At 42.1% G+C, this 25,435-nt stretch overlaps 1 protein-coding gene across 6 annotated transcripts in view; it reads right to left on the reverse strand.

Annotated features, from left to right (window-relative positions):
- The window catches only part of asap1b (ArfGAP with SH3 domain, ankyrin repeat and PH domain 1b), an 86,442-nt gene extending 69,012 nt beyond the window's left edge, over window positions 1-17,430 (reverse strand). For 3 of the 6 annotated variants that reach the window (XM_079489212.1, XM_079489210.1, XM_079489209.1), the window contains exon 1: window positions 16,426-17,430. In XM_079489212.1, coding sequence (XP_079345338.1) covers window positions 16,426-16,551 — 126 coding nt within the window. In that variant the 5' untranslated portion in view covers window positions 16,552-17,430. The remainder of the gene's footprint in view (window positions 1-16,425) is intronic. The other 3 variants (XM_079489211.1, XM_079489207.1, XM_079489208.1) reach the window with 3 other exon arrangements.
- Between the last annotated feature and the right edge of the window lie 8,005 nt (window positions 17,431-25,435).

The raw sequence follows: 25,435 nt of genomic DNA on the forward strand, positions 1-25,435 counted from the left end.
TTTTAGGAATAGAAAGCCTGCAGTTTCTATTAGCTTCTTCTATGATGTCACTGGGGTTCTGAGCTGCCCACAGCCCTCCTATGAGACACAGACTGAGTAGGAAAGAAATGGTACAGTTTTACCACGAGCATTAGTGAAGACCAATTTTATGAAGATGGGTTGAAAATGGGTGAAGTTGTCCTTTAAATGAGACCAGCAGAGGAATTGCTGACCTTGATAATCCGGCATGGGAAATTCCATTTCAACTTCACCCCAGCTGATGACTGACTGCACAGGTGGTCATTTTGAACACTCAGGGGGAGCAGTTAATGTGCTGCTCATGGACACCGTCCTTAAAGGAGAATTCCATACTAAAAGGCTTTACCTTTCTTTGTAGTTGTTGTCCTTATTGGCTATTTCCCCTAAATTAATTGCATTGAATGGGAATTGAATGGGGCTATGGGGTGTTGTGCTAATTCGCTTATTTCCGTCGCTCAAAATTATAATTTCTTTGTATATATCCTCTCTTCATAATGTAAATAATATCCCAAGCAGCACACTTTACTACTTATTTCGATGGAAATAAGCGAATTAGCACAACACCCCATAGCCCCATTCAATTCCCATTCAATTCAATGCAATTCATTGAGGGCTTATGGTAGGGGAAATAGCCAATAAGGAGTTTTTGCACAAAAAAAACACCTAGACCTCTTTGGTGGGGACGTAACAACTACAAAGAAAGGTAAGACAGCCTTCTAGCATGGAATTCTCCTTTAATACAAAGCCGGGCCGGGGAATAAAACCTGACTGTCCCAACTAGGGATGGGACGATATAAAAAAAAAAATCACATGTCACGATTATTGTGGCAAATATAATGAACCGATAATGTTTCACTGTGCAACGCGCTTCCATAGAAAACAATGCTGGCTTCTATGGAATACAGATGACTGAAATCAGTCATGGGGCGACTGAGAACTTCAATCCATGAGATATTTTATCTATTTTCACTATAGGTCATGATTTCAATCTAAACTCTGTTCCATGCAACATGAATCAAGAAAAAGACAAGCAGCTTCAGCTCGTCTGTCATGAAGCATTTTGTGTGAGTGCATGTGGCATGCTTCATGCAGGAAGGGCGGGGAACGCTTGTTTTTTTTCACTGGCAGGAAACAAGTGGACATCCCTCTCTCTCTCTCTCTCTCTCTCTCTCTCTCTTTCTCTCTCTCTCTCTTTCTCTCTCTCTCTGGGGCTGCAGCCGGGGAGACGAGGCCGCAGCTTTCCAAGTGGAACAGAACAGGGGGGAAAATGGCAGGATGTAAAACGTTTCCAAAAGCAGCTCACTTTTCACATGCTGCACTGAACACACTATAGGCTACTGCTGCTGGTGCATTGGTTTAGGATGGTAGTTCTCAAACCTTTTCATGTCAAGGACCCCCAAATTGTTTTGTTTTGTTAGGACAGAAAAGGTGGGTTTTTAGGGAGGCTTTGTAAGGCCAGTAGGGGGCCTTGGTTACGACGGAACAACTTATAATGCATTTATATAGCGTCTTTATCCAAGGCGCATTACATCTACCCATTCATTCCCACACCAACGGTGGAGGAAACCATGCAAGGCACCAACCTGCTCATCAGGAGCAATTAAGGGGTTCAGTGTTTGGCCCAAGGGCACTTCGACACCAACACTGGGGGAGCCCAGGATCGAACTGGGAACATTCCCACTCTACCTCCTTGAGCCACTGCCGCCCTAATGATGTCCACCTCTACTGCTTTATCATGTCTGTCCAGAAGTCTGTTTTCATAAAGCAGACTTTCACTACGCTCATGATGGATGGGTAAGGTTCCAACTGATAGCAATGCAGAGATAGATATGGTCTAAACTGACAGACTCCTGACAGGTCCTCTGCACCATATCACCCCCATTATCCCAGACTCTCTCCACTGGCTACGGTAGTTCAGAATATAATCAAGATTCTCGTTTTTAAAGCTGGCCCACTCCCATTTAACCCCTGCTTCTACCTCCAAGTCCCTCATGGTTGGTTGTGGCTCCAAGCTGTCCCCGCTCCAAACGTCCAAACATAAGTTCTGGGGTGACTGTGCCTTAGCTTTGTTATCACAAAGCGTAGATATACACGTAGAACAGTATTACCCTCTCTGGCAGATCTGCCCCCTCCATGGAATGTCCAGGCTCAAGACTCACTCACTCACTGCTACATAGCTTTGTATTGTTGATACGGTAGTTTATTTGTGGCTTTAAGCTGTGCTTCTTATTGTTCATGTCTGCGGGTTGGTGGTTCTTGTAGTTATTTTAGCCATACATGCTGGTCTGTACAGCACTTTGATCAACGGGAGTAGTTTTAGATTACTTTTGTGCTTTCATTTTTACATGATTTGACTTGACTCGACTAAATCCCCAGCTCTATTCACACATACCTGGGGGGGTGTTTGGCATCACTCAGAAGCATTAAAGCTACTGTTGGAAAGGAGGTACAGCTGGCTCAGCCATGCAGAGTGTGGTCAGAACCATGTGATGGACTGAGCCAGCTTCCTGCGTTGCGAGGACACCCGGCTCAAAACAGAACGACTCACATTTGTAAACGATATGCTCACATGCGCTTCAGGCAGAGAGCCAAGCCGCCCCGAGCAGGCACCATCATTAGATATTATATATCTTCTCTGTCGGGTGGAAGCCTCACATGTCCAAAACGGTAACGAGAACGGCAAAAGTAGCAGATCCACAAGCTTGCAGATCTGCTATTTAGTCCAGTAATCATGTAATTTGACCTCTAACTAATTGCAAAAAAACCAAACTCAACTGATTTCGCATCTTCAATATATCCTGAATAACAGAAAAAAAGTTGCCTGGAATTGTCTGAGGGGAAAGTGTTGAAAATGGCCTGTACAGTATGGCCACCATTGACATCCTATTATAAGGCAATATTTTCTAAATTTCCTTATGCTTTAAGTAGCATGTGACATATCAAACTAGGGGGTTTTCATGATGCTGAATCCATTCCAAGCATTAGTTTTGCATAAAAACACTCATTGGGCTAAATTTGGCCATAGCAACTTGCCAAACTGTGATGATGTCAGCACATTTGGGCAAGTTGCTATGGCCAAATTTAGATAAGGAAATTTAGAAAATATTGCCTTATAATAGGATGTCAATGGTGGCCATACTGTACAGGCCATTTTCAACACTTTCCCCTCAGACAATTCCAGGCAACTTTTTTTCTGTTATTCAGGATATATTGAAGATGCAAAATCAGTTGAGTTAGTTTTTTTTGCAATTAGTTAGAGGTTGATCCTGTATTTTCCATAGATTTCCTGTACTAATTTTTGATGCTTTTGTGTGACGCTGTAGTATGAACAACAAGTGGAGCGTACATTTCTACGGGGGGGGGGAAAACACTAAAGGTTAGAATATGGACATAAGAGGTTTGTGCACGACAGCGACGATATAGACCACCCGGCCTGTAATGAAGCCTTATCTTCTTTAGTCCAACATTTATCTGGGCTTCATTCTAGAGAGTGTCTTACACTAGCTGTTAGCTCATTGAGGATCTTAATTGTGACTGGTTATCCTCAGCATGAGACAGCTTTAAATCTGTCTGTGATTCCTTTAATCTTGCTCAACTCGTCTAAACATTAAACGTCCTCCTGAGATTTCCCTTACTTGATTTGATTGCATTTCTAATACATACATTCTTCTCAAGCATCATGTATTTTTGCAAATGATTTTTTTCTTTTCTTTTTTCTTTGGTCTATTTTTTTTTTTTGCATGATCTGTTTCGACTCACATTGATCAAGTAGAGATGGCCTGGAAGGAAGTACTTTTTAGTGAGAGCTGAGAGGTTGAAACATTTTTTTTTTCCTCCTGAGATGTACAGCCTTTTTAAAGAACGTGATGTCAGGTGGCTGGCTCCTCAGCCACAGCTCATAATGGTCCTCGTAGGGGAGAGGACCCGGGTTTAAATCATCTCAACTATAGTCAAGAAGGATTTATTGATCGTAATGCATTTAAAGTATCTGGCATGTCTCTCTCTGACCTTGGTTTCCTGTCTCTCTATACTGACATTCACCTATCTATGTGAGTGAGTGAGTGAGTGAGTGAGTGAGTGAGTGAGTGAGTGAGTGACTGACTGACTGACTGACTGAAGTGAGTGCACGCACAGTGCACTCACGCACAGTGCGCGTGTCCCAGGAATAACTTGTTCCAGAGTATAGGCCGGTGCCCTTAATAGAATTAAAGTAAGTTATCAGTAAAGTTTTGTTCTTTTGTTTTGTAGGCAAGTAAGTGAGGAATGAAGAGGCAGTTCTGCAGCGGTCAAGGTATCTCCAGGGAGAGGAGACACCCAGAGGAATCTCAATCATCACCTCCTGTCAAGAGGCGCAGCTCAGCCATGACTGATCTCTTCAAGCCTCAGGTAGGATTTAGAGAAACAAACCTACGTTGCAGCAAGTGAAAGAAGATACTATCTTATACTAGCTGTGTGATATGGACAAAATAAAATACCAAATACCTTGATTTCGATATTGTGACCATAATATCTTATTGTGCCGATAATCAAAAATTTTTTTTTACGAATTGTTAAAGTATATAATAGGGCTTAAATTATTAAAACTAGGAAAATACAACACTTGTGCCATATCATATTACACCATATCCAAACTTCCACATACAATATCTAGTCTCATATCTCAATATCAATGTATTGCCATGCACCATTTCCATTACCGTACCAAATAAAAACTAGTAACCATGGCTTCAAAACCGAAAACCAAACAAAAAATGCTGCGTGCCGTGCCGTTACAGCGCTGTTGGCCAGCTCTTAGTCTTCAAAAGGAAGGAGCTTCATTTCGGAGAGAAAATAGACACGCCAAGAGAGCACAGAGGTTGGCTATTTCCAGGACAAACCTCCACCTCAGAGTAGACTGAAAAAACCCACTCCGTTCTAATAATGACACAGTCAGTGTGTTAACGTGAAGATATCTCTGCCTCTCTCATTACTGACAGGCAGGCAAGACGTATCAGGCCAGCAGTTTGACCAAGACAGCCACAAACCTCAAATCTATTCCAAATAATAGTCAACGTAAGCTAATCGAAACCCAACAAGATAAAAGATTATGAAAGTCAGGTTTACAAGCCCCTTAATACATGGTATGGTTTATGCCTGGTATCAAAAGAAACATCGACTAGTGTAGTGGTTGTTCCCAAACCTTTTAGCTCAAGACCCAAAAGAGAAATTAGACGTCGCTCCCAAACTAGTGAAAATAGCAGATCTACAAGGTTGTACATCGGCTATTTTCACTACTTCATAAACATTTGTTTTCCAATTTCTTTGATTTCTTGATGAAATTACTGGGGGGAAAAAATCATTGAATTTGGTTTTAATTCATTCAAATATTGAAAATGTTTTGAAGTAATAATAATTAAAACAAAATGTAGGAAAACTAAAATAAAAGGACCCATAAAAATCTGTCCACGACCATCAAATGGGTTCCGACCCAGTGTTTGGGAACCAGTGGACTAGTGGGTGCTGGACTAAAGAGGCTTTATTTAAAAAAAAAAAAGAAAAAGGTTGAGCCTCACACCAAAGCAGGTAAAGGGTACTTATTTATTAAAAAACTGATCCACATTGTTTTGTAATAAAGAAGTACCGAGTTACCTGCTTTGGTGTGCGGGCTCAACCTATTTGAAATGGTATTCAATAGCAACCAATAAAACACTCCAGTTCAATAACAGGTTTTCAAATCTTTTCAAACAATGTTTGAAAAGATTTGTCACATTGTTAATCAGTAACTATACTGTAGTAACACAGGACTATTTTGTATTCACTTTGATCTGATTCTCCCTTTGATCTCACACATCTTTTTATTCAACACTTTAACAAAACACATTTGCAGGGATTGAACATGTGACCTTAGAGTTAAAAGACAGACTCTGAGCACTGTAGTGTAAACCAGTGGTTACCTGTGGGTCGGGACAAGCAGGAAAAGACAACACTTATCCCCAGATGATTTAATTTTTGGGGGGGTCCCCAGTGAAGTGTCAAGGAATTAAGGATTTTTAAGATCTTTTTACAAAATAAATAAATAAAACAAACAAACAAACCATTAGGCTACTGCATCAAAAGTAATCAACAAACAATACTATAAAAACTGGTCAAACATTGGCCAATTTTCAAATAATATAAGAAAGAGTCGACATGAGGCGTTTTCACAATACTTATCTGTGGCACAGAGTCAAACAAAATGTAATGCCTCAAGCCCTCAACTCCTTCAATGCCAAGTGCGTCAGGGTGGGGGATCCCCAGTTCAAATATGATTATTTTGGGAGGTCACGGCCTGAAAAGGTTGAGAACCACTGGTGTAAACCACTCTACTTCCCCAGACATCAATTGTAAAAACAAAAAAGGGGGCTTATGAAAGAGACAATCTGGCAAATATATCAATATATATCCTTAAACCTAATTGCCCTTCTGGGACATTAATAAAGACCTTGAACCTTGAACCTTGAGTAGAGAACAAATATCAATATATATCTGAGTAGAGAAAAAAATCAAGCCAAAATAAATTATTCTAAGTAGCCCTACCGTTTGCTAATCTTTCTCTTATCATTGATCAGCTGATAAGCCAACCAAACACAGAGTTGTAACTGGAGTCTTGTAGCCAGAGGAATGAGCTACCTCTGCAATGACATTATACACAATGAGAAGTAATATTTCTTTCCTCCTAGTCCCTGAGCTCTGTTCCAGACCACTCCAGGCCGTGTGGCTGTGTTGACAGATTTAGCGAGAGAAATAAGAAACCTGGTGGTCTATGAAAACAAGCACAAAAGAAGCGACTATTAGACCACATGAGCAGCACTTTAAACCACTTCAAGTTCAAACCTATACACACTTGTAGGTCAGCTATTTTCAATAACACAAATCTGGTACAGGGGGCCCCTGGCACAAAAAAGGCTTCAGATGGGGAGGTCCATGGACAAATATTAATTTGGTGGGTATTGTTGGCATGAAGATGTTTGAGAACCACTGGTTTGGTGACATTAGGAAGCAAGCCCAAATACAGTAAGCTACTACACTTTAGAAACATGCCAAAAAAAACGCAACCTGCAACTACCAATATTTACAAGTGACTTTACAGAAGAAAACAATACCAAATTCGCTTATAATAAGCAGACATGGCAACACTGGCCGTGTGGCTGGGAGCCCGCCAGTTATAGGCCCTGGATTCCCTTGGCTTCAGCAGCACTTTACAACATTCCTTTAAGGTTTTTTGTGGGCGACGTGTCTAGAATTTCATAGATAATATATGGTATTGTGTTGGGTGAGAGACAAACAATTCCAAAACCACAGGTGTATAGTACAGTAAGAGTATAAAACTGTCGTGCTACATCAACTGAAGCATTCAAAAATATAGCCTGCATAGCCTGGCATAATAGTCGATATACAGATACCAGCATTTAGGCAGTATCGGCAGCTTTTCAGTGGTTAATTATTATTATTATTATTGTATTTATTTTTTAGGTTAGTTTAGTCCTGTTTGTGTTGTTGTATTGTATTGTTGTTTTATTTATTTAAAGTTTCTTATTTGTTTCAATGCATTTTGTAAAATACTCCTTTTTGAAATTGTATGTGAAGAATAAAGGCTGATTGACTGATTTAATTTCTGATACTGGTATCGGAACAGGAGCTACATTAAACTGGACGTGGGAACTGGGAAGAGAATAGTGAAGAACTTGGGACAGTTTATAGATGCATTTGACGGGAGAACTTCTGAGCTTCTTCCCATGCCATTCTGCAAAAGCCAGGATGTGTAATATAATCTGCCAATGCACAGCACAGTACACTGGACAAGAATCCAGTGCCAAACTCTATCAAGGCTCACACAGACAAACGATGCACTGTGTTTATGTTCATCCCTCGGGCTAAAGAGAGCATCATGCTTCGCTGGACAAACCCTGCATCTAAAAAGGTCCTCCGACACAGTTGTGGAATAATGCCACCAACCACTGTACTGATAACATGGTAGAAGAAGAAAGGAAGGCCTCAACAATGTCACAAGAAGTGGGCTGTTGTGTGTTGAGCACATCTGGGCTTCTTTTGTTTCAGCCGAGGTCCAGAGTCCAGACACAGATATAAATAAGAGACAAAAGAGAAAAAGACAAACACTGTTGTCTGTTCTTTTCCTAGTCCGCGCAGAACAAGGCGATGGGCGGTGACACTCTACTGTTCTGTGGGTCAGCAGCATTATTCAGACGGCGCATTATTCTGACGGCGCCTTGGTCTGACTAGCCCCGTTACTAACCCTGTCCCGAACCCTAACCATAACCGCACGTGAAGCCACGTTGTCGGACTAATGCGGCGTCGGAATTACGAGCGAATCCCCGGTTCTGCGGCGTTGTCACTGTGATGGAAGAAGTACTTTACTTCAGTGGTTCTCAAACCATTTCATGTCAAGGACCCCCAAATTGACACCAATGAGCCTGGACCCCCATTTGAAAAGACATGCCAGACAGTGGACTCCCAATAAGAGAAGATATATATACGGCTCTAGCAGTGATTCTAAACCATTTTAATTTCAATGACCCCACAGTTTGACATGCGCTAATCAAAATCTACACAATAACTAACTAGTAACTAAAGTGTTCATATAACTGTACTGGAGAAGTCTCGAGTTGGTGTTGGCTAGACCTCACTCTGGCAGTAACTAGTAGCTAGTGGAGAAGAAAGTACAATATTTGCCTCTGAGGTAAAATATAGTATATATAGTTAAAAAACATAACTCAACATTTTACTTAAAGGACTTATTTTCCATCAATTACACACCACACGAAGCCTTGAATTCATGGGAGAATTTTTGCCGCATTCCTAAAAGCCAATAATTTGATGATCGTCTCCGGTAGGAGACTTGTGGAGTCTCCTACCGGAAACATTAGCATCTTTCTGCCGGTCGTCAAAATATTGGCTCAGGAATGCGACAAAAACAAATAAATCTCCATGAATTGAAGGCTTCATGAGGTTTGATGGTCATTTTTTGGGTGAACTACTTCTTTAAGTCCAGTACTTGAGTAAATGTATTTAAGTTACTTTACGCCACTATTTTCTTTTTTGTTTTATTGTTGTTTCTTTAGGGAGAAATATGATAATCGGGGCTATGGGCCACAGCTGTTGGCCTACCTTCCTGCCCGCAGCTGCGCAGCATATATCATCAACAGGAGCTATTAGAGAGCGGATTACCCTGTGACCAGGATGAGCTCTGGCACAGACTGGAGCTTCTCAGTCTCTGATCCCCCTGCTCTCTCTCTCTCTCCTGATTTAGTAAGAGGGTAGTGGGGGTTCACTTCACATCTGTCTGGAACCCCACAGAGGGATGGTCATTGTGCCAGTGGTGGACAGTAACGAAGTACATTTATTTGGAGTACTGTACCCGTGTTAATTTATTCGACTAAAGCTATACTACTATGACAAACAGATGTATTTTGGCTACTCAGGCCTTCACCAGTGTCTGTCAAACATTGGCAAACGTGAATGATACCAAAATGTGCCAAAATTGTCATGACATGTCATGAAAATTAAAAATTCACCTTGTGAGTGTCGTCCTTGTGAGTGTCGTCCGGAGTCCTTGACCAGATGGTCCCCAGCTAAATGATGGAGAGTTGGTAACCAAATGGATCCTTATAGATCTTTAACTCTTCAGAGCATTTCATTTTACACTCTTAAGAGTTTATTTATCTTATCCAACGACAACAAAATATTCTATAGTACTTGTCTGCGAGGCTAAATCTCATCAAATGGTGGTCTGTGGATCAAATGCCGAAAAAATAAATGGCCCTTGATATGAAAAGGGTTGAAAACCACTGCTATAGACCGTTCACTGAGAGTCTGTCCTCCTCTTAACCTATCGGCAGTAGAGCACACTCAACTCAGCTCAGGACTTCAGTCCCCTAGTATTTGGAGCTCTGAGATGTGCCCTCAAATCATCATTGGAGCCATCCAGTGTCACTTTAACCAGCAGTTTGAAAGAGCTTTCACTTTCCATAGAAAAATAATGCCTCAAGGGATTTATGAGTCAGACCTAAGACAGCCGGCTTAGCTAGCATGTGTATTTTAAATGAATTGTTGTCATGCAGTTTAACTGGATTTGGAAAGACAAAAAAGTGAACCTGCATGAAGCCATACATTTGTGTCGCTGTTCACTTCACTGTATCACATGAATCATAGGATGCACTGCAGCAAGGGACAAATAATGAATTAGAATTAGAATCATAACTCCATTATAACTCCATTCTGGTAAAGCCTTCAGCTGAGTTGCAAGTGTTGCAGAATTGAGCCTTAAATAATCTGGGTTCACTTTGTTACGTAAAGCCATCTGCAATGATGCAACCAGTTTCACGTTTTTGAAAAATGAATTGCTTTTGCCCAGTTTTTAATGGGATACTTAAATATTAACACATCATATTTTCATTGTTACGTCAGGTAATGCCATTAATGTCCTCCAACAGGCAGCACAATAATATATCTTGTTGTATTTCCACTGATGGCAAAGTGGACTTTTCAAATTAGTTATCAAAATAGGCATTACTGTAAGTTTACCGTCTACTGTACTTTATTCCTTTCTACTATGCACTAGCAGATTGACACACAATGACTGATTCAATTGCTAATTCAGTAGCTAAAATCAAACTGAAAGAATGTTTTTTTGCCTTGTGATAATCATCAGATGGGTTTAACTGAAGATACTTGGTACTAAGAGGCAAAAGAATATCGGAAAACGTTATCCATTGACTGAAAATTATTCCAAACAAATGACTGTGTCTTGCCAGTGTTTTAACATGATATGACTCACATGACTGTCATCAAACTAAGCTAGTATGGCCTGAGGTGCATAGGCTATCCTACTCACGAAAACAACCGGAAGCAATTATATTTTACTGCCCTCTTGTCCATTTCTAGATCTAGACCCATAGCAATTTAAACCAAGTTATTCCCCATTGGATCACAAGTCATCTACATAACTGGAACTAGAAGAAGAATAGCTCTTTATTTTAGCTATATGGAAGCGATATCAAATTGTTGGCAAACTAGAGCATTGACTTGGAGATGGTTTGTAACATATACCAGGCCAATTGCCAATAGGTTAAAGAGCCCAGGAGTGCTTGAATGAGATGACATGAATGTTCTCTGGTCCAGCCCACGTGATGTGAGTAACACACTCAAAGGAATGCCAGTGTAGTGAGGGGTTTCCTTGTATTCCTGATAAGGTTCTTTAGTGTGATTTAAAAAGCAAACTCAGCAACACAAATTGTACCGCCTCTGAGCTACAGACGGACAAATACTGTCCTCATCACTGAAAAACACACACAAGTGCCTGAAATACAAGAAATACAAGTCAGCCCATATACTGCATATCGTCTCCACAACGTTTACTTTTCAGGCTTTTCAAATTCAAATGCTCAAAACGCGTCGCTTGATGCCGTGGTTCAAGCTTGCACATCTGCTACTTTTGTGTGAAGTTGTACTATGATCAAGTAGGGCAATATTTTACAAAGAAAACCTCAAAAAGTTAAAATATGGTGATAAGAGCCTGATATGTTTCAATTCAGTTTATAAAAGTTAAACTGTCTTAGTCAATTTTGTGTGGTAGATATTGAGTAGTAGGTAGTGCTGGGTTGAGGAAGAGGGGCTACCTCACCACACCACACCAGCTTCCATGTCTGCACAGCAATCCACAAATAATTATGTAATCTCCTGTTTTGTTGTGAGGCGGATAAGTTAGCAACCAGCGCTGTTATTTTTAACTTTGCGTCTTCCTATCCTATCTCGCTGTTGATTGTTTTCCGCAACTTCTCATCTGCAACTGATCCAACTATAAAAACAGGAAATAAGTTGGAGCATTCCACTGTGCTATAAAAAAAGAAAGAAAAGTAGACGATATCGTGAGGAGGAAAAGAACAGGCAGGTGGGAGAACGGAGGAGGGAACAGAACATCTTTGTGTCATTACGCAGTAATCAATAATTGATGTGTGGAGCTGAATTAAAAGGCTCTGATGTTGCAGCAATAGCTCCTTTTCTCTCCCCTCTCTCCCTCTCTCTCTCTCGCTCCCTCTCTGCACCTTTTGGTGACTCATAGGAAGAACGCAGGGCATGAGAACTCTCCCGTGGGTCAGCTTTCCCATCCCTCAGGTTACAGCATTAAATATTCACCCTGTACCTTTTGCATAATTTACCTTGTCAACATTACTGGGGATTGTGGGGAAATAACTTGGAGACATTTTGGAGAGTCTTGGAGATCATGAACAACACTCTTAACACTGAGGGATTGAGACATGACTTTTACAGAGTTCTCTTTGATGATGGAAGTTTTGTTTCTGGGTTTGCTGCTGTAATGGGGCGACTGTGGCTCAAGAGGTAGAGCAGGTCGTCCAATGATCCATGGGTCGGCGGTTCGAATCCCGGCTCCTCCTGGCTACATGTCGAAGTGTCCTTGGGCAAGACACTGAACCCCAAATTGCTCCCGATGTGCTGGTTGGTACCTTGCATGGCTTCCGCCGCAATCGGTGTATGAATGTGTGTGTGAATGGGTGAATGTAATGCACAATCTATGTAAAGCGCCTTGGATAAAGGTGCTATATAAATGCACCATTTAACATTTAATGCAAGAACGATGCAAATGTATCCAACTTTAAAGCAAGTGTTAGGAGGTTTAAAATAGTGTTGTTTAGGGTTGTGTGTCGACATACATCATCATCTCCTGTGTGTCATTGACAAGTTGTGTTAGAAACCGGTGACTACATTTCATAGCTTGTCTGTGTTTGCTGTAAGTAAACTCGCTTTGTTTTTAGCATATGAGCAAATACGGTTGTTTGGGATTTTGTATTTGAATTGGTTCCCCCTAACATTAAGCTGCTTCACTATTCCTTTGTAACTATGAAACTATATACGTGTAGCAGACTATCAGTACATCGAACATCTTCCACTTTTTAGTTGGTGGCACCTATAATTTAGGTTTAGGTGTTCACGCACACGTGCACGCACACGCACACGCACACGCACACACACACACACACACACTAAATGTAAGGTGCACTGGTGCGACCAAGAGGGCCTGACCGTGTGTCCTCTTTTTGGGTATTCAGAATGTGGTCATCCTGGGCCCACTAGTAGACTGTTTCGTATGCGTTCTAGACCGGCTCTACAAACTGCAAAGCTCAGTTTGATAAACAGGATAATGTCCATCACAATGTTTTGTTTTTCCTAATGTCAAATTTGAGCAGACATCGCTCCCAACCTTAGCGTTGTCTGTTCTTTTTCATATCAGAACTAAGGAGCAGAACTAAGCAACAGGAGGACAAGTCATAGCAATAGACTGGCTGTTTTGCTGTACTTACAGTAAACAAAATGAACTGTGAATCTATTTGGATGCCTTGGATGGAAATCTGCTAAATAGTTATACTATTTACTCGCTAGACATGTTCTATCAAATTCTAAACAGCAAACAAATACATTTGCTGGTGGTTTTTGGTCCCAGTATAAATGGTCTTCCTCGTCATGTGATCTCTGCAGAAATTCCAGAGTGGCTACCAAAGCTCCGGCGCACATGGCGGCCTTTTTCTAACAGATGTTTTTCGTTTGTGCTGCTGCACTCTCTGGGTTTCTGAGGCATGGAGCCAGCGAGGTGATTCCTGAAGCGCAAGCCTTTCCTTGTTTCGGTGAATGGATAAAAAAAGGGCTCTGTATTTGAAAATAAACATATCTCGAGTCAAGTACCATTTTCCAGAAATTCCTATTATTACACTATAAATGTACACAGAACTTCGGGATGATTTATAGCACACGTACTCTACTCTAAGCCTGTAGCATTTGGAATGCAGAAGAGAGGGAAGAATGTGCACTGGGCCCGATCCAATGTGCTTCGTGTGCACGCATGACTCACAATAGCAAGCTGACATTGGTTATTGTCCTGCTCCTTTGGATGTTTATCTGTTGGCAGTGGGACGTGCTCTGCTATTGGCGCTTGTTAACAACTACTATCAGCACAGAAATAACACCACCGGCCTCTATGGATGTTTGGCTAACGTTTTCATCAAGAGTGACGGACGTGCAATGAAGCCAAGTGCAAAAAAGAAGAGAAAATTCATATGGACAATTGAATTTACGATGTCACATAGGCCTGCGCCCTTCATTTAAATGTTGTTTCTGAACCACAGCTTTCCATTCAAAAGGTGTCAACATGTTTAATTAGTTTGGAGAAATGAGGACACTCGAGAAGGTAGTGCAGTGGTTCTCAAACCTTTTCATGTCAAGGACCCCTCGATATGCATTTGCCCACATCTGAAAAGATTTTGTGCCAGGGACCCCCAGAAGAGAAGATTTGTGTTAAAAAAGAAAATCAGAATTATTCAACATTTTCGATATTTCTCAAAAGAAATAGCAGATGTACAAGCTTGCAGCGCGGCAAAAGTGGCACGCTTGTGTGCTTGTAGATCGTACTATTTTTGAATAGCCAACATTATTTATGGATATTAAGGATTGCGACGCTACATTCGCTACTAGCCCCCCCCCCCCCCCCCCCACACACACACACACACACACTTTGAGAACCAAATGCTGCAGTGAGTTTAAATCTAATTCATATATTTTTCAATCACGTGTCACATTTTGGCATTATAGACAATGAATGGCAAAGGTGGGTGGCGTGCCTCCCGGATTTCATGCCCCACTTAACCATGGCAGGGCCGGTGCCTGTTCCAGCCAGAACCATGGATTAGACATTAGCATTCTGTGTGGTCTCCCCACCCCACCCCACCCATGCCCTCCTCCATTCCCCCACCTGCCTGACCTTATTAAACTCACCCTGTTGATCAGAGGTCGTATCAAATGAAGGGGGTGTGTTTGTTAACACGGCGCACACGGTTCTCATGTTATTGTTTACCGGCCTGGGCCTGAAACCACGTGAGTGTCACGCAAAACAGTAGATGATGTGGACTGTCTGTGCTGTACATTAAAAACACGTCCAATCCATGTGCTGGACTGTGTGAAACCTTTGACATTCTGAATTATGCTAAATGTTGCTAGAGTAGGGGGACGGGGACCCCTTTGCCGAGGGGCAGATGAAGCAGAAGGACCCCTACTTCATTATTGTATCAAATTATGTCAGATTAAAACAATTGATAAGATTGAGTTGTTGGACAGCACAATTATTTTCACAACACTGATGATACAGTAGCATCAGTGTCTGTGTGTATTTTATGACATTTAAACACTTAAACCAATAAACTTGACCCTTGGCTCTGCACTTGGTCCGTCTTTCCCCCTCGACACCAAAAAACACCAAAACCTATAACACAATGATTTGGCAGTCCAGTCCCCTTTAGTAACTCTGATGACCCCCCCCCCCCCCCCCCCCCATAGGGGTCCCGGACACCCTGTTGAAGACCCATGAGCTAGCTAGTAAGTAGAGGATTCTCTCATTCTCTCCATCCCTCCCCCACTCTGCTGTCTAAAGCCAGCACTTTGCTAGAGCTTGGCAGCTCTGCTTTGAACTGAAGCTGGGGAGTTATGTAATTGTGAACACAGTAAGCTGAAGTCGAAGACCTGCATGCACATCTCCCTATTTCATATCATCCACCCCCTCTGTTTGGCTGCAACAGTTGCTGCTAGAAAGAATAACAAATCCTCAGAGGCCAATAGTTTGCGTACCATCTATGAAGATGTTTCTATACCAGTTCAGTGTCATCATTGCAACAAGCTTTCTCTTCTCAAGGATGCAAGTGCAGCTGTTCACCTCTTTCACTAGAGTGCAACATCAAGAATAAGACTAGTAAAGCTGCATTTATTTGAATGGCACACACACACACACACACACACACACACACACACACACACACACACACAGAGAGACTACATAGATAGGGGTGTGTGTGTGTGTGTGTGTGTGTGTGTGTGTGTGTGTGTGTGTGTGTGTGTGTGTGTGTGTGTGTGTGTGTGTGTGTGTGTGTGTGTGTGTGTGTGTGTGTGTGCCCTCAGGTGTCCATCCATCCATCCACACTGTTATAAAACATTCCCAAGCAACATCGTAACATCAACATCATCACCTCATCTTCAGAGCTGAAATTCCTGATGATGGCAAACAACCTGCCAAATGAATTTCTCGTAACATAAATGACAGGGTCTAGTTGTTCAGCAGATGATGATTAGTCTCTTATAACCTTCCCTTGGATCAAGACTATCATGGATGTATGTTATCGGGTCTGACTTTTACTTTCGTATCATGCAAATGTCAAAAATCGAGTCTTGATCCAAGGCAAAGTCTATCATCAGGGATGTGTGTGTGTTTGGTGCATTAATACCACCAGTAGTAAGTACAGTCTTTGAGGGCATATTGTTATCGTTGCAGAAGAAGACTGGTGCAAGTAGCCTAATGTTGTGGCCTTTCCTTACCTCCTCCAGAACGTTGACCGTGTTCCTGCAGCTCTGCAGTCGGGTGGTGAAGCTGGACGTGGTCGGAGAATTGTAATCCTCTGTCGTTTCCGACAGAAACTCGGACACCGATATTTGATCCGGCATCCTTTCAGCGGGCAGCGGGGGAATGAATAAGCCCAAAAAAGCGGGGTGGCGAGATAAATGAGCTTTAAAAAGCCAAAACCATATGGAAAAAAGGGCTGGGAATAGCTGTAAATAATGTTGACTTGGAGCGCGCCGAATGGGAATACGGGTTATTCGTTATTAAACGGCATACAAAGTATAGGCAATGGCATGACAAAAGACGCAACAATGTATCTCTTCTCCCATTGACTCTTCTTCTCAAATGACTTCACTGTGTCCCCGAGGGACATGGGGAGAAGGGGAAAAAGGAATGCGCGAATTCTACGCACACTTTATGCGTATAACATTCCTTTTTAAAACGAAATGCATGCCCCCCCAACCCAAAGCCCAAAACCTTGAACGCCACTTCGCGCTTCAATAGCTGAATGTCCGAGGAGGCAAGAAAAAAAAAAGGAGAAAAAAAAGAAAACAGCAACGCAAAGAATAGCGGATGCCCTGGTTATGTTTTACAGATGTTGTCTGTCGTCCAAAAGCCCTCCACAATTTACCAGTCGTTGTCTATCGGTTATAATAACCCATCGTCCGCGTGGATTATCTTCAAATGCTGCGAAGGAATTCGTCCTTCCCTCTTTTTTTATTATCGCAGTTTGTCGTTTTTAATGCATAACGAACGCTACCTCTGACATTCACAGCCCCTCTCGCTCGCTAGCGGTCTCTCTCTCTCTCTCTCTCACCCACCTCGTTGGATGACGGGGGGGGGACAACAAGGAAGAGTTCTGCGCATGCTTGATCAACTGCAGAAAGGTACTGGATCCTTCCCATAGCCCGAAGTGGTGGTGCTCAAACTCTGATTGGCTAGCTAGATGGTGGTTGTCAAGGAGACAGCATTGTCCATATTTATAATAACACAACTTGATGTTACAGTAATTACATTCTCAGCTGTAGCTCCCGCTTGTTTGACAGTGTGCCTCGTTTTATTTATGGGAGACCTTCGAGCTATGGGACCTGCAGGGCTACACAGTACACACTGCAGATGCTGCGTCAAGTTCAATTAAATACGTTGCAGTTACACCGGAAATTGATTAATTCCGCCGTCAAAATAAAATGTTCCCTACCTTCAAAATGAAAACTAACCAACAAAGATTACATTTACTCTATTAATGAAAACAAGAGATTCAAAAATGGTGTCCCTTTATTATTAGATATTTGTAAAGTACTGAATTGTAAAGCACTGTAAAGCAGTTGACTATTTGTTTTTGTTTGTTTTATTACAAATCTATGTCAAACTTCCTCTGGTGGGGTCAATGCTATTTAGTAAATTATTATTATTGCATTGAGCTGAATTCTGAATTGTGTTTGATTATAATATCATAACTGCTTCACACTTTGCAAAGACATGCTACTTTAATATAAGTGGACTTAGTGGAGCCAGGGAAATAATGTAACATCTTTTGTTGTGTCCCCAATGCATTTAGAGTCTCTATTATAGTATTATGTTCTTAAAGGGATATTTCACTCGATCCATTGGACCCTCAAACTGTCTGCTAAAACAGCTAACTCCACCACCTCTCTCCTTCTCATGCAAGTAATTGACAATATCTAAAGTCACAACACCAACTTTGATGAGGCAGTATTGCATCGTTTAAAAAAATATAAGGTTTTATTAATTTCCTTAAAACGTATATTTTTCATTTCCTGAAAAATGAACATTTTGGAGTTATGAGGTTTCCTCCGGACAGCAGAGATATACTATTTATCATTCTCTTTGATTGATGGACCCCCCCCCCCCTTCCCCTCTTTCCTTTCCCTTTCTTTTCTTTCTTTTTTTCCCCTTTCATGTCCGTTGACTGAATTACTCGATCAGATGTTGTCTTTCATGTTGACATTTCTTCACTTTATTATTATTATTGTTAGTATTATTATTTATGATTATTATTATTTTTTCTCAAAGAAATGATCAAAATAACATCATATGAATATATGTTGGGCAGCAAAATGAAAGAGACATGGGATGAATTCTGGATGTATATGAACCTTAAATGAACATTAATTTCCTTGCTTTTATTTTTCTTCTTTTTTATTTTCATTTGAACTGTTATGTTTCTTGGACTGGCTATTTGTAAGGTTTATAATGTTGATGCTGCTTTGTACTGAACCTAGATCTTGTACAATTTTGAAAAACAAATACATTTTTAATTAAGTCCAGTTTACACTGCGCTGGACATAGCAGATCTACAACTTCAAGCTAGCATGTTGCTGATCTGTGAACTTGTAGATCTGCTCTCAAAACAACTCCTTAATGGTCAAAAACCTCCTAACTCCACTTGAGCTGACTAAAGTGTGTAATACAGACATTGCAAATTGTGATTGGCCAGAATGAGATAATGCAATGTATGATGATAAGAGCACCCCTCACTTCACATGGGTGTGATTTTGTTGTTCTAAAAACACCTGTCTGTCTGTCTGTCTGTCTGTCTGTCTGTCTGTCTGTCTGTCTGTCTGTCTGTCTGTCTGTCTGTCTGTAATACCAAAGTAATTCAAAACTGAATGATACATTAAATAATCAGATGACATTTTAAATAATAATGAATAACCTGCCATAAACCAATCCCTTCTCATTACCATGGAGATCCCCAAATCAATATCAGAACAATATATTAAATATAGGTTTTATTGGATTCTAACTGTGGTTTTCCAGAGTCACACTGATCTTCCCTGGTAACAGAGACTGAGACGGACCACCATAATTATCATTAATGTATGGAAAGAGTGTCTCGGTGAACGTGTGTGTGTGAAGGTGTGTAAGTGTGTGTTAGAATCAGGATCAGAGAAGGACAACTGTCCTCTGTCCCAGTCCAGTTGGACTCTGATCCTCCAGGGTTTCTGATTCAGTGAGAGATCAGTCACCTTAACCCCTGATGATGAGGATAAGCTTTGTAGAACCCTTATAGAACCATGACACCAGTATCCACTCCCTATGTGTCCCTTCCTCTGGTGAGGCTCTACACACACGCCTACTTCCCAGTCTTTATTGTCTCCAACCTCAACATCCCAGCTGTGAGACCTTGAGTTAAAGCCCTCAGAATCAGGAGTGTAGGAGACAAAGTCCTTCATCTTGTCCCAGACTCTGAAGGTCAGGTTCTTCAGGTGTTTGGCCTCGTTTATCAGTGCTCCTGACACTGGTGGCGGTACGTGGTCCTGCAGGCAGGGTGAGCTGGACTCCCTCCATCATAGTCTTGTTCTGGAGGAATGAGACTTGATCGTCAGCTCTCAGCTGGTCCTCAGCAGCTTGGATTGCATTGGAGAGGGTTTCCATTTCTCTGCTCAGACCCTCAATCATCTCCTTTATCTCCTTACTCTTCTGAGCCTCTTCCTCCCGCAGAGCAGCAATCCTGGCCTCCTCATCCTCCTGTAGGAACCGACGAAGATTCTCAAACTGTTCTTTAATCTGCGTCTCTGTGTTCCTGGACTGAACCATGATGTGATTTTGTGTTTTGCCATAATCTGTTTTAACTTCATCAAATACCTTCAGTTTATCCTTTAAAAGCTTCAGTCATTCCTGGATCTTCTGTTTGCAACATCCAGACGCTTCGTCCACGGGTAAGAACTTGTGTCCGCCGTGTTATTTTCCATCCACCATTCCTACAGACAGTCTTTGCAGAAGCTGTGGCCACAGGACAGCGTGACGGGATGTTTAAAGATCTCATGACACACAGGACAGGTCAGCTCCTCTTCCTGTCCAGTCAAACGGGAAGCCATTTTGTCTGCCGGTCCCTGGAATGTTTGAGGCTCTTACACAAGAGGAATGCTAGAAGACCCAATTGATCTATTTATTGATTGATTTGCCTCTCGGTTTTTCTTTTGTGTCATAGTCTCTGACGAGTGAATCGTCATAGTCATAGTCATAGTCTCACAAATGGGCTGTCTGAGATGACTAAACAGGGAAATTAACTTTGATTCATTTTATTCTGATAAGAATGACACGCACGCACGCACGCACGCACGCACGCACGCACGCACGCACGCACGCACGCACGCACGCACACACACACACACACACACACACACACACACACACACACAGTTCTCAATGGATACTATAATTCCTAAGCAAGGCAAGGCAATTTAATGTGGCAACTGGCAAGACAAGGCAATTAATGTGCTTTACACAAAACATAAAGGAAACACTATAATAATATTAGGCTGCATACAACAAATCAAGTAAAACTTTATAGATACAGTTGCAGTGCAGAGGACAAAAGAAAAGAGAAAAAAGAAGAGTAACTCAATCAAAGGCTGCAGATATGTGGTGCATAAACCTAATGCTGCTTCTCCACGTTTTTGTGGTTGTAGGAACAGAAAGCCAGATGACCTGAGAGATCTGGATCGGAAATGTAGTTTGGCCCTAAACCATATAAATCTTTATAAACCACACAGGGGTCCAGTGTAAGGATGTAAGAACTGGAGTGATGTGCTCCACTTTCGAGTCGAGCAGCAGCGTTTTGAATCAACTGCAGTCACTTGATGGATGTTCAAAACCTGCAAAGGCACAGTTACAGTAGTCAAGTCTACTGAAGATGAATGCATGGAAAAGTTGTTCTACATCCTGCTGAGACATAAGTCGGTGATAGTAGGCTGACTTTGTGATTGTGCAATGTTGCTGTTTAAAAATGTACTAGACCAGTGCCTGGCTATAGAGCACCAAGTCGGTAACGATGGAAGTTGGAGATCCATGCCCCACCCGGCTATGCAATACCCGTTGTATCCGTGTCAGAGTTGTTCCACCCATCTGTTTGTCCCTTTTATGCCCATATATGGAGATTTCTGGATCTGTCTCTCTGTGTCCCTTTATTCCTATATGGAGTTCTGTGTCAGACATGCCCAAATATGGAGTGTTGTAATGTCAGAACAGGCCAGCTCCATATATGGACCCTGGGGTGGCAGGGGCCCTGCCCAGAGCCCGGGCAGATGCCTTTAATGGCGGTTCTGGACAACCATGGGTCTGACCACTCCTTGTGGGGGTGTGGAACGTGTGTGTCGAATTTGAAGTCGGTGAGGCCTGGGGCGAACGGTTCTCGAGTTACGTGGATTACAGCCGTACACACGTAGCCTACGTACAGTATATACAGACAGACGTACAGAGACATGGTGCATATATAGATAGGTGTAGATGTCTGAATCCACTACGCCAAGGTTTTTGATTTGGCTAGAGGTCTACCGTCTAATACACCAGATAGAAGATGACAAACACACACGTGTGTGAGTGTTAGGCTGCGCAACAGTGACACTTGGTGGTGAAAATATGTTACTTCCGTGCTCAGACCCAGGCAGGGACACACATTGCTGTCTATAGGAGTGGCTATAGCACCTCTCAAAAATAACTGTGATTCCCCATGCATTTGTATCAGTGTGGACTGGACAAACACAGACAACACAACTTCACAATCCATCTTTTCCGTTGCTAAACCAGCTCAACTGAATTCCATCCCATCGACCAAAATGACTGAAGAGTGAATCATTTAGCCCTTGGTTTCCATCAATATTTAGCATTCTACAGTCTTCAGATCAATCAGATGTTAACCGTTGTAGTCAGCTCACACCGACGGCAATCCTGAACTTTTTCTGCTTCAAAGCCTCATTTCAAAACCCCACATTAACACGTTCCTTACATTGGTAACATTCTTTCATATAGTCTACTGACTCTGCTCTAATCTCCTACTCAGACCTGCATAAAGGCAGTACACATGGAATAAAGCTAAATAAAATCTCACGACTGAAAAATGTATTAATCAAGTTTAATCTGTGATTTGTGAAACAAATGCACGCACGCACACATTACCAAACTTAAACTATGGTTTATATACGGAAAACGTTAAAGATAATAAAATATGAAAATAATGCATAATATTCTATGTAAAACATAACAAGAAATTAGATGAACTTGAACACATAGGCTACTTAACTCCCCTGAGTCCCCAACTTTAAACCAATCCATGCAGTAACTTTGATTGGTGCATGGGCTTGATTGATTGATTGAAAAAAATATTTCACAATATGTAGAATGGGTGCATTTCAAACGAAAGCACAAGTCAATACAAACACTGCTACTTTTCAGATTGTAAATGTCATAATTTATTTATTTCACTGCAGATAGTCTAAAATCATCCTTAACCCTTGAATTCAATGAATTATTTCAATTAACTAAAATCTAGTTTTATTTGATGGCCTTCCTGTTCTGCTACGACAACATAAAGGCCAATTAGTATTAGTGGCATTGCTCCTAAAATTACGAAATTCCAGGCCTGGTTTATTGCTGTTTTTAAGTGGTGCAACCACTTCATTAAGTAGCTTTGTGTGTGCCTGGCTACCTGGCTGGCTGGCTGTGTCTGAGCACGAAAATAGCATTTGGTTGGTTTTCAAAACCAAGTGTCACTGTCTGTTGTGCAGCGCTGCAGTCTAACGCCATTAACTGATGATTTCAGGTGTATCAATACAGTACAGTACAGTACAGTACAGTACAGTACAGTACAGTACAGTACAGTACAGTACAGTACAGTACAGTACAGGGACCCCCTGGGGACCCCCACACGGTAACTCATTTCTCGACCGTTTCGGACGTTGCACCACTTACTTCACACGGGTGTGATTTTTTTCTTTTGTTCAACTCCAGCAGAGCGGCGGTTTAGTCCATTTAGTCTTTAGTGTACGGATTTGTATTTCTTTAAGCCCTCTTCATCTATTCGGAATCATAAGCAAATGGCGTCATCTTGTGGCCATTGACTTTTCTTGTAGCCTAGTGTTTTTCGGTTCTTGTCTTTATTAAAAATCTACCCATTTGAACTACATTATTTTAGGATAATTTAATCCGTTGCTGTTGTCAGCTTTGACAGACAGATAATATAAATTATAATCAGCATGGATAATAATAATGGTGAACTCGCCGGAAATGTCGCCACAGCACAGGCCCTTGACGTGCGTCACCCCCCCAGTGTTGCCATGTCGGTTTATTATGCGCGACACACACACACACACACACACAAACACACACACACACACACACACACACACACACACACACACACACACACACACACACACACACACACACACACACACACACACACACACACACACACACACACACACACACACACACACACACGCGCGCACGCACACACACACACACACACACACACACACACACACACACACGCTACAAGCTCACAACGCATCACATCTTGTCACATGCTCATGTGGTGGTCTTTAGCCTAAGATGGTTTGATTGATTGGTTGGTTGATTGATTGCGTGATTGATTGATTGACAATTATATTTCACAGTATGCAGAATTGCACATTTCAAACGAAAGCACAAGTCAATACAAAAACTATTACTTTGTGGACAATCCATCATTAAGCATTACACTTATTTACAACAGGGTCCACCATTTTCAATTCATCAGAACATTTAGATCTCCTTTATAGCTCTATGATTTATAGCTCTATGATTTAGATACATTTCTATTAAACAACAGGAAATCATCAGTTTTGGTGCCCAGTTGTCCCTATAGTGCCCAGATGGTTTTGGTGCCCAGTTGTCCCTAGTGCCCAGCAGTGGCGTATCCAGGAATAACGTTTTGGCCAGGCAAGATATGTTAATTGTCGTCTCCCTGCGCACAATCGTAGCACTAAAGGTTTTCAAAGAGATATACCTGCCAGACGAGTGGGATACAAAGGCTGAAAGGCCTGCATTTACATTACAATGGGTGATTGAGGGTCGCGCTCTACCGCAACGGCCAATCAGCTGTCCATTAATAGTTCTCAGGTCTTGTTTTTGTCCTCTTTTTTTCTCATTGTATGGATTTTGGCCAGGCCAGAAATGGAGAGGCGGATGCCTGCCCTCGCCTTATTGTAGATACGCCTCTGGTGCCCAGATGGTTTTGGTGCCCAGTTGTCTCTAGTGCCCAGATGGTTTTGGTGCCCAGTTGTCCCTAGTGCCCAGATGGTTTTGGTGCCCAGTTGTCCCTAGTGCCCAGATGGTTTTGGTGCCCAGTTGTCCCTAGTGCCCAGATGGTTTTGGTGCCCAGTTGTCTCTAGTGCCCAGATGGTTTTGGTGCCCAGTTGTCCCTAGTGCCCAGATGGTTTTGGTGCCTAGTTGTCCCTACTGCCCAGATGGTTTTGGTGCCCAGTTGTCTCTAGTGCCCAGATGGTTTTGGTGCCCAGTTGTCCCTACTGCCCAGATGGTTTTGGTGCCCAGTTGTCTCTAGTGCCCAGATGGTTTTGGTGCCCAGTTGTCTCTAGTGCCCAGATGGTTTTGGTGCCCAGTTGTCTCTAGTGCCCAGATGGTTTTGGTGCCCAGTTGTCCCTAGTGCCCAGATGGTTTTGGTGCCCAGTTGTCCAACTTGTCCCTAGTGCCCAGATGGTTTTGGTGCCCAGTTGTCCAACTTGTCCCTAGTGCCCAGATGGTTTTGGTGCCCAGTTGTCCAACTTGTCCCTAGTGCCCAGATGGTTTTGGTGCCAACCTGACCCCTTAGCCACTTCTTTTGGGTTTGTTTTCACACACCTGGTTGCTTATTTCTCTCACAGAATCTGGGTATCTGGCAACACTGGTTAGGAGGAGGAGGAGGACCTAGCTTGCTACTATGGCTCCATGTTGAGTTGGTGGTGAGGAGCATGATTGCAGGCAAAGCCAAGAGGTGATCATGTTTAGCTTCTTTATAAAACATTGATTTGAATTAACTGTAATTAAGACGCGACACGCAGTTAACAAAGTAATATGGATATGAATTAATCATACAATTCTCTCATAACAGTCTTCCAGTTCCAAACTTCTTGTTCCCGAATAATCCCGACTATTATTGGAGTGTCGCGTACAGCTGTCCGAAGAATCATGGCTGAGGGCTCCTCA

Source organism: Electrona antarctica (assembly GCF_951216825.1).
Source record: "Electrona antarctica genome assembly, chromosome: 20".
Classification (NCBI taxonomy): domain Eukaryota; kingdom Metazoa; phylum Chordata; class Actinopteri; order Myctophiformes; family Myctophidae; genus Electrona; species Electrona antarctica.